The sequence below is a fragment of the Coturnix japonica genome, chromosome 5 (genome assembly GCF_054131305.1).
Source record: "Coturnix japonica strain WE chromosome 5, WE-NBRP24, whole genome shotgun sequence".
NCBI classification, from domain to species: domain Eukaryota; kingdom Metazoa; phylum Chordata; class Aves; order Galliformes; family Phasianidae; genus Coturnix; species Coturnix japonica.
The window spans coordinates 5170914-5180690 of record NC_140667.1 but is presented as its reverse complement, the minus strand read 5'-3'; the positions used below and the strand labels follow the sequence as shown (position 1 = coordinate 5180690).

The window sequence follows — 9777 nt, the reverse complement described above, 5'->3', positions numbered from 1 at the left end:
GAAATGGCAAAAACACAACCTACAATATCTTCCAGACAATGCAAGGGTATTCTGCAGTAGTTAGGGGTGTCCTTTAAAATCTCACCTTAAAATGAGCTCCTTATTGGAAAAAGCAACAAGAAAGTCTTCAGAAGTAGCTGAAATGCTTCTGCTTGCTAGGAAAGCCCAGTTGTAGAAGCAGTGGGGGAGTGGAGGCAGGGAGTGTTTTCTCTGACCATAACAGCTCCATCAAACACAGTATCACCCCAGTAATGATTCCCATGCATAAGTCATGCAACTTTGTCCCAGAAAGGACACAAAGAAAAGCAGCACTACAGTCTCTAAGATGCTTTCGTTCTCTGTGAAATTTGCTATGGGTGGTTGGATTCATCCATCCGTTTGCATGCATCTTTGACTGATGCATCATGCTGGATGCTTTAGGCACACACTAATTAGTAGAACAAATAGAAAACCCTGAGGATGCCCATGCTTAATGACACTGCCCATATTCTTAAACATCCCTACAACAAATTACTCATTTCATGGCTGTAGGCAGTGCAAGTTAATTTATCTGTATCAGTTGCCAAGTGGAAGCATTCACTTTTAACCAGACACACTGCATTGTACCTTCCCAGGAAACTTCCCAACACAAGCTTTTGAACATAAGTAAGAGAGAAGCTGGAAGAAACAGGCCAGTTTGGGGAGGAAAAAAAGTGATACAGGATGTATGGAAAGAGTTAACACATGTGGCGGAATTAGTTAACTTATAGCTTGATACTGTGTAAAAGCAAAAAAGGCTGTGAAGAGGATTTGAAGCCCTCTTAGGAGCTTTGAGTTAGAACCAGAACTGTGGCTCAGAACAACAGTGGGTTGTGCAGAAGTGCGTGCAGTTCCTGCTGTAAATGCTTCACTCAGGTAATTGCTTTTCAATCAATCTTAGCAAAAGAAATGAGAAGTCAAGTATGGAGAATGAAGCAAATTTGCAGGTGTCTTGTGCCAGTGTGGTTATAGCTGTCATTTTCAGTTGCATATTGGTTTGTTTTTCTTCACTGACAAAGTTGATTGAGGAACTTGGAAAAAGTGAACCTTGTTCTCATGAAATGAATGAGCTGAGCCAAGCAGTCAAATGATACCCAGGAGTCCATGACGTTATTGAGCTGTAGTCACTCATTTAATTATCTAAATGAACGTGGGTCTTTGGATGGATGTAACTAACCTGTGTATAACTACGGGGGGGAAGCAGTGAAGGGAAAGGGTGGACATTACTGATAGTTCTCCATTTGTTAAAGAGCTGGATGAGGCTAGTTCTTAACCTGATGTGTGTTGAGTGTGTATTTTGAGGTTGTGCTTGCTCACATACTTGCTAAATGCCTAAAGACTACTGCAGTACAAACAGACTTGCAGTACTGAAGTGCTAAGAAAGCAGTCTTTCAGAAAGCGAAATGTTCAGCATCCTTACAGAGAAGCCCAATGGAGGAGCGCCTTTAGCTGGCAAGCAGCACTAGTTTGTTGCTGAACAACTTGGAAAGGTCAGTGTGGAACCCCAAGTGGTTACAACCAGGGTTTCAACACTGGCGCGGCTCCGAGCTGCTCACTATTTGCTGCACTTCTTTGGGAGCTGCGTTTCAGTGCGGTCGGACGCCGCTGCCCCGCCTCGGCAGAGAGCAAGGGCTGAGGTCGGGTGGGTTCGTGCCACTAGAGCATCTCTAGACATTCGGGTGCCGCAGGGCTCTGCCTCTGTCCCGTGCAGCGCTGCCCCGAGGGTTGGGCTCACTTGTGCCGTCAACTTCTCTCGTGTATGTGGCTGTGTCGCCTAGCGGTCGCTGCGGCTCTCCGCTCCCTGTAGCAGTCAGCACACCGCTGCCGGTCGCCGAATTCCCACGGTCGCTGCGCTGAGCGGCGGTGGCGGCCGTGGGGCGATGCGCTCCGCCCCGCTCCGTCCCATCCTGCGCTCGGTTCCCGCAGTCCCGGACGGCAGCGCGGGGCCGCCCCGTGCCGTACGGAGGCAGCGCTTCGCCGGGAGCTGGGAGAGAGTCGGCTCCGTGCTCCCGCCCTCCTCCTTCCCTCCCTCTCTCCCTCCCTCCGTCCCCGCCTGCCTCCTCCCGCGCTGTCCCCCTCCCCGCCTCTCCCCTCCCCTCTCCGCGCCGCAGCCTCCCCCGGGCCGCCCGGCGCTGCCCGAGCTGTGCGGGCGCCGAGGATGGCAGCGCGGTTGCGGCCCCTGGCCCTGCGGCTGCTGGCGCTGACCTTCCCATTGGTGGCGAGGGGCTTCTCCGACGAGACCCTGGAAAAAGCCGCTAAATCCGAAGGCTATTGCAGCCGGATCCTGCGAGCCCAGGGCACCAGGAGGGAAGGGTACAATGAATTTAGCCTGAGGGTGGAGGGCGATCCGGAATTCTACAAGCCTGGAAACAGTTACCGCGGTAAGTTGGCCGTCCCCTCCTTCTGATAGCAGCGGGAACGGGCTGGGCTGGACAAGTGTCCGCGAAACTACGGCGAGTCCCTGCCTGTCAGCTCCCCATCCCTCCCGGCGTGCGACTGCGTGGGCTCAGGCAGGGTAACGTGCTCCCACGCGTTACTTTATTGGGGATGCTTTGATGACAAGTGAGAGCGAGTTGTGTTTCACGGCATCGCTTTCTCTCCCAAGCACCAACTCGATATCAGGAGGAATTTCCTTTCTTTTATGAATTCTCTGCTCTGCTCTAGTGCAGTGTTGCAAGTTGATGGGATACAAAACAAGCTTTTCCCCCGCTCGCCCGCTTCTGTTGGATTTCTTTCTACCCCTGCAAATGCAGTGTAGCAAGGGGAAGCTTCACCATCCAGCAGAAAGGAGAGGGAACTTGGAGCTGGTTGTTCTTGCCCTGGAATGTGAATGTGAATATAATGAGTTAGCATATGGGCAAACAGTGATGCAGCGTGCTGCCAGCTTCCCACATTTTCCACTTCTGTTTATCCCCCCCCCCCCGTTTGTTTTGTTTTTTTTTCCTGGAAAAATGAACAGATGGCTCAAACAGGAAAGAGGCAGGGGAGACTCTGCTGATGACCACTCTAAATAAGAGATGGGGACACTCATTCTCTGCTGTGCATTTCGCATACAGTGCTTGAAATTAACTTCCTAAGCACACTTCAGCATATTCTTCTAATTAGTAGAATAAAGGCAGGTTTTAACCACTTTTCCTGTCTCTGCATATAACCCCTTTGGAAACAAACCTTCTTGGAATACTCTTTTAACTGCATGTTTTAAAGTACTCTAGGAGGAGATCGGAGCTTTCTATGTACCATAGTCTGTCTCTTTTATGGCAAAATGAATGGTTTCTTGGGGAAATCATCACTTTGGAAACTGGGCTTTGAGAGTTTCTTCTAAACATTTCTCCTGACCTTCCTTAGAGTCTGTGTTAAGAGCAGTGTTTTCCCATTGCACGGACATGGGAGTATTAGTACAAGTAGGGAGAGAAAAGCGTATGCGTGGCATAAGCGTTGTGTTCTCTTAAAGAATAGAACAAATATCTGCTGCATTGATAAGCTTGTTTGGAGCATTAGGCTGCAACTTTGTGTGATTTGTGATTCATATATATATATATATCAGTTATATATATATATATAACTGAGGAAACACGAGTTTCCCACCACCCAGTTAACTGCTCCAGGCATTAGGGTTAGTGCCTGAGCCTGAAAGACTCCACGCTGCGTGTCACCTGGATGTATCTAGCAAGCAGGATGAAATAGGTGACAAGTTCTCTGACAGTGACAGATGCGTTTGTGTTCTTGGGGAGCCTGAGAACGTACATCTGTGAAAGCATTCCTGGATATTTTCATTTGCCTGCCAAAGAGTTTTCTATTCCATGGGAACGTAGGGGTGAGGGAAGTCCCAGGTTTCTCGGCAGGACTAATGGTGTGGGTGTATTAGGGCTTGATGTTAGGAGGCCGTTCAATACAGTAATCGCATTAGTCTGTTGCAGTGTCCCATTCAGGGATGCTTTCTGAATGGTTGGAAGAGCATAAGTAAATGTTGCTTAATATATGTTACTCATGGTAATAACTAAAACTGACAGCCTTACAGAAAGTTTTAAGAGCTTGTTCTGTAGTACAACTCATGCTATACTGCTGTTTTATCGGAAGGTTAGAAAATCAAACAAAATTTGTCACTGTAGCACACCTGTGATGGTTTTAGCTGCACATAACTAGATATACTACACTGTAGAAGATTCACACAACCTCAGCTGAGTTGGAGCCAGATCTGCCTGTTTCCATGGCCCCTGTTTGATCTAATGCAATCTGGATCCTTGGCACATTCCCTAGTGGGCTCCCAGAATAAACCAGGATTTCTGCAGGGAGGATATAATGGAGGAATGAGCTCTGTGTATGAATCACATGCTCCACCAAACGGGTGGCACAGGGCATCCATGGGCTGTGGGTTGATGTGGTGGTGCAGTGGGATACAGGAGACCATGGATCACTGCTCCTTGTTGCCTTTAGGAAAGCTTCAATAGCTTTCCTGTGGTTACTCACCTTTAGATCAGCAAGGGTCTGTTTGGGCGTGCTGAAATCTTGCTCTTCATCTCAGTGGGGCACTAGGAGTAGAAAATGGTCCTAATCATGCAGTCATTTCTGTATATATGTGTGCACCTCCTCTGGACCCCAAAAATGGGTAGCAGCAAGCAGACATAAGTAAGGACAATTGCTGCTGTCACAGGTGATGCAGAAGAAGGCGGCAGTATGCTAAGGAGTCACCCTTCTATCCTCCCCCATGTGCAAGATGAGAGTGATGGGCCTTGGGCTTTTACCCTGAAGGATGGTGACCTGACAAGTTCCTAGAATCTTGTTTGGGGCACAGCCTACAAGTGGTCTTTTCCTGTACCCCTAAGGAATGTTGTGGGTCTTATTCTTTCTATATATTCCTTCTGCCCAATGTGCAATTTGTGTTTTCTTCAACAAGCCCTGTGTAAATGTCTGAGTGCTTTTCAGGTGTCTCAAGTTGCGGATAGAAGTAAATATTAGAAGCATACCTGCATTGGCTGCTATCTGTGCATCTGGCTCATGCAGCGTGCTGCAGGGCAGGTGTGGGGGTCAGTGTGCTGCCCCAGACCCAGGGGCTCTGAGCACCCCACTGCTGGCTGGGGGCATGGGGGAGAGATCGAATGTGTGTGTACGGTGTGAGGGAACTGGGGATCTGCCGGGGGCTGGGAGTCGGGGGGGAGAGAGATGGAGGCAGACAAAAGGACCTGGTCCCTTTAAAGTGCAGTCCTCAACTTTGTGGTTTAAGGGATCGTTACTGGAAGTTCTCATTGTTCGGTGAGCGCTAATGAACGTAAGCGCTGTGGGAGGGATTCTCAGCTGTTCTTTCAAATGGCACAAACGGAGTTGAGCCCGAGGAGGACTTTCAGCTCTTGTGCAACGCGGAGCCGCTATCTCTTGTGAAAACCGGCTGCGGTCCGGCGGCTCCGAGTGCAAAGCAAGCTGCGGTTTGCCTGCTGGCACTAGCGCTCCTCAGCCAGCAAGGGCAGGTATCCCTGCACCGCGGGGCTGGGGCAACCGGCAGAACTGCTTTAAGCCAGATTGGATGCCAGTGTTGGCCCAACCCAGCTCACGGATACCCGAAGACCCTGGGAGCCCCTCTGCTCCCCATTCCCGTGCTCCCATTCCCAGGGCACGGGGTCTTACTGCACGGCTGGGTGCGTGCCCTGCTTCAGCTGGGTGTGCAGGGGGAAGGGCTGCACCATTCGTGTCGGACGAAGCACAGATTTATTCTGGGTTAAAGCGACTGTGTAACCGCAGCATGAGTACTGCTAACCCCAGGCATTCAAACAGTATGAGTCAGGCTTTGGAATCCTCGCCCTCTTTTTTTGTTTTATTTTTTATTGCTGAAAGCTTTTATAGTGTTTTTGTGTCCTCTGTTTTATAGGTAGATGTTTTCTTCAGGATTTTGGGAACTGTTTGGTCTGAGCTGTGAAGTTGTGAGGAAGGCAGTGAAAACTGTTGAGTCAATTCACAGCTGGATCCCCTGTTTCCTTGCATAAGCATTTAAGTATTTCTGGTGTAACCTTTTACTCATAGTGATTCAGACTTTCGAATTGCATGTAATATATGGAAAAAGTTGTTGCATGTAAAAGACCTTCATGGCAATTAGTTTCTAAAACCAGCATCCAAGAGAAAGCAGTGGGTTCATCCTCACTAAGTGCAGCAGTGCTCTTCCCAGTTACTGCATCTGGCCATGGATTTCCATTCAGATGGGGCTGTGAATGTTGGCAAAGCTGGGCTAATAGTGCTAATTTTGAAGCAGATCATGCATTAGTAGATTGAAACAATGTTTAGAAATATAATTGGAAACTTCAGCCCTGTTATGGTGCCACTTGTTTCCTGTATATACGATGTTTCTTTCTCCTAAGAGATGATGACGTTTAACCTTTCAATAAGACTCCATGGAACGAACAGAAAAAGTACATAGGAAATCATGAGAGCTGGGGGCTTGCTGTTATATCCATCAATACCTTATATTCATACAGATGTTCACAAATTAAGCAAGAACTCTACTTGGTCTCAACACAACACTTGCAATTTTTAACCTTTTGTACATCTCTCCAAGCCAGTCTTCACAGGTGGTCAGAAAAGCTGCGTGTTTGCACAAGCAGTGTGGGACCTGAACCCAGATACAGCTATTTAATGCTAGAAACCTCCAAATATCCTGATTAATATTTATCTGCTACTGAATATCTAGATCAGAAAGGTGTCTGTGTATTCCATATGAACTCTGAATGGCATTCAGACTCCTCGCACTGTTTGTGTGCGGGGTATTCTCTCCTGAATGCTCTTCAGTAAAGCAGTGCTGGCAGTTGTGGTTTGCTTGTGAAAGCTGTGGGTGGTCTTTGGTTTTCATTGTGCCAGTCAGGGTTAGAGAATGACAACTGTGTACTGTAAGCATTGCTGTCTGCATTTTGCTTGAAGTACAAGTTACTTCGAAGTTTTCATAGTCAGATTTTCTGACCATTTTCCTTTTATTCAAACATATATATATATATGAGCCTTTAACTCAGGTAGGGTCTCCTGGGTGATATTTATGTGCTGGTGGGAGTGTGGAGAAGGGTGTTTTGCTGAGATGTAGGATGCTTTGGGTACACAAGCTGTCCGCACAATAATTACTTAGCCAGGAGTTTAACTTGATGTCCTGTTCTGCCCTGAGGGTTAAGGAAGAGGAAGGCTAGTTGTAGAGCTAAGCACCTCTGTGGGCTGTGGGCTGGAATGCCATGCTGAGTCTAGTCGGGCTGGGGTGGGCAGTGTGGTCTGTCTTATTTATAGTGATACACTTTCCATGCTCTAATGCCTTGATCTTTGTCTGGGCTCAGGGCAGGACAAAAGCTGAAGCCAAACGTTTTAGGAGGTGTTCCTTCACATAAAACTAAACAAAACAACAACAACAAAATCCTTTACAATAGCACCACAAAGCAACCTCCTGTAGAGCTGAGCAGATAAGCTGTTTGTTTAGGGGAAAGAAAGGGGCAAGATCAAAATAGCTGAGACACATCACATCAGTATTCTGGTGGTGCTTTCCAGTTTATGTGGAAACTTGGACTGAACTTTTTTGTATTCTGGCTGGCTCTGCTCTATGTTGTTAGTGCTTTAGCTTTCGCTAATAGCAACTTAACTCAGGCATGTTTCATGCTGACCTGCAAAACGATAAGCACATGACTGATTTCACAATTAATAGTGTGCTCTCTCTGTTTCTTGTATGTCAGTGACACTTTCTGCTGCCACTCCTGCTTACTTTCGAGGATTCACTTTGATTGCTCTGAAGGAAGGAAAAGAAGGTGATAAAGAGGAAGACCATGCGGGAACTTTCCAGGTGAGAGATCTTTCCTTCTAGGAGTCTGTTTCCCTTCGTGCTGGGCTCCAAGGGTGGTATTACTTGCGCAAGAAGATGAAGAAAGTGTGGAAGTAAGCATAAATATTTGTGGATGCTGACATGAGAACCGTATAACATGCTTTATATGCCAAGTAATCACTTTAAGAGGTTGTGGCTTTGGTATTTTTACTTCATCTTTCTTTCCCTCTCTTTTTTATACAGTTGAACATGTGCATTAATTATTTGAACTAGAGCCTGAGACACCTGAATTTGTCATCCAAAGTGAATAAGTAATTTGCTTTATTCATGTTTTGCTTTCTGAATTTCCGTGCTTAGAAATCCCTGTCCATTCAGATGTAGATTATTCAATGGAGAAGTGCGCTTGCCGCAGCTGTAATGACTGTTTTATCAGTCATAAATTAGGTTCTGCTGTTTTATTGATGCTTGGTAGATCTTTACTTGATGAATGCATTCAGTGGGATGGAATGTTGTTTATCAAAAGAATCAGAATCTGGAGCGATGATTCACAAAATAGCATTTCAAGCTATTTCAAAATCACGTTGCATGAGAATTCTGGAAATTAAGACTACGCGTCATATTTTTAATGAAATCTGATAGAAATTGGGTAGGTTTGTTGTTGTCCAAGATTCTCAAATGAGATATTGTTTGCTGTTTGACCTTCCAAATTTATAAACAAAGTTCATTACACTGATTGTAGTTTAAAGGATGGGTAATCATACTGACATTCGTTTTAATCATGATATATTTTGTTTATAAATCACTTGCCACTAAGAAGCATCTTTATTTTCTGAAGAGAAATACTCAAAAGTTTTTACTTGGAGCTACTAAGGGGCAAAAATGGCCTTTATCCTACCATCTTTTCTTAAATGGTATTTTTTATTTATAGCAAATAAAATGTGCAAACGCAATATGGATTTGAGTTGGTTTTTACTTTCTTGCCCCGTTTGCCTTGAGGTCTTTTTGTAGTTTTGATACATTTCCTAAAAAAATCTGGAATAAATAAGAAGACAGTTGATGTTGGAAGAACTCTACTTAAAATTAAGTATTTTCTTAATGCTGTTTCAGAAAAATCTGTTTGATATAGATTTTTCTTTAGAAAGTAAAGTAACATTCAAGTATCATCTGATAGTAGGAAATAGAGATGGCCTGCTTCATAAGCTTTAAAATGAACTTGTCACCAATGGTTTCTCTATTTCAGTTGTTAATGTCTCTGTTGCATGACTAATGGGAAGAACTTGGCCTGAGTTTGTCCCTTATGGCTAGGTGGATATCGAACTTAAAGGGAGAAACTCACTAAGCTTTGCTGGGGCAGAGCGGGAAACAACGGGAATTCTACACACAACAAATAAGAAGTCTGATGGATCTCAGCAGAGAAAGGGTTGTTTAATTAGTTTTATTCTATCAATTGCAATCTGAAGTCAGCATTTGAATTGGCAGGTAGAGCTTCAAATTTTATGCATAACTGAATTTGTATTCCAGTGGTGCAAGCAGTACTCATTGTGCTCTTCCCACATCAGCACAATTAACTGAAGCTCATTCACATCCTGCCAGTCCTGCCTGTACTCATACAGATTTAAGATTTTTATTTAATTATCCCATGAAAAGCTTGCGTTATTGTTAAATAATGATATCTCTTGTAAGGTAGCTACATGCTAATAACTAGAGAGGAAGAAGGGAAGCTTATTGCAAAGGTTTGCACTGTTTGCGTTGCAATATGAAGATCTTAGTGGTTCCTAAGTTAGTTTGCAGAGTAGGAAAAAACAGTGTACAATCACAGGCGTGCCACTTGCAGATATGTATTTCCAGTGCTCCAATGCAGAATACATTATCCTGTGAATGAGCTAATGGAACAGAACTCAGAGAAAATTCTTAATTAGTGGCAAAAGACTAGATGCTACTTGTGGACTACTGGCATAAACCCTTCTCACCATTAGGGTGATAAT

At 45.2% G+C, this 9777-nt stretch overlaps 1 protein-coding gene across 1 annotated transcript in view; it reads left to right on the top strand.

The window, feature by feature from the left end:
• Positions 1–2137: 2137 nt before the first annotated feature.
• Positions 2138–9777, top strand: part of SPON1 (spondin 1) — a 164600-nt gene continuing 156960 nt past the window's right edge. Inside the window, exons 1-2 of the mRNA XM_015863517.3 lie at positions 2138–2399; positions 7707–7813. Coding sequence (XP_015719003.3) covers positions 2177–2399; positions 7707–7813 — 330 coding nt within the window. The 5' untranslated portion in view covers positions 2138–2176. The remainder of the gene's footprint in view (positions 2400–7706; positions 7814–9777) is intronic.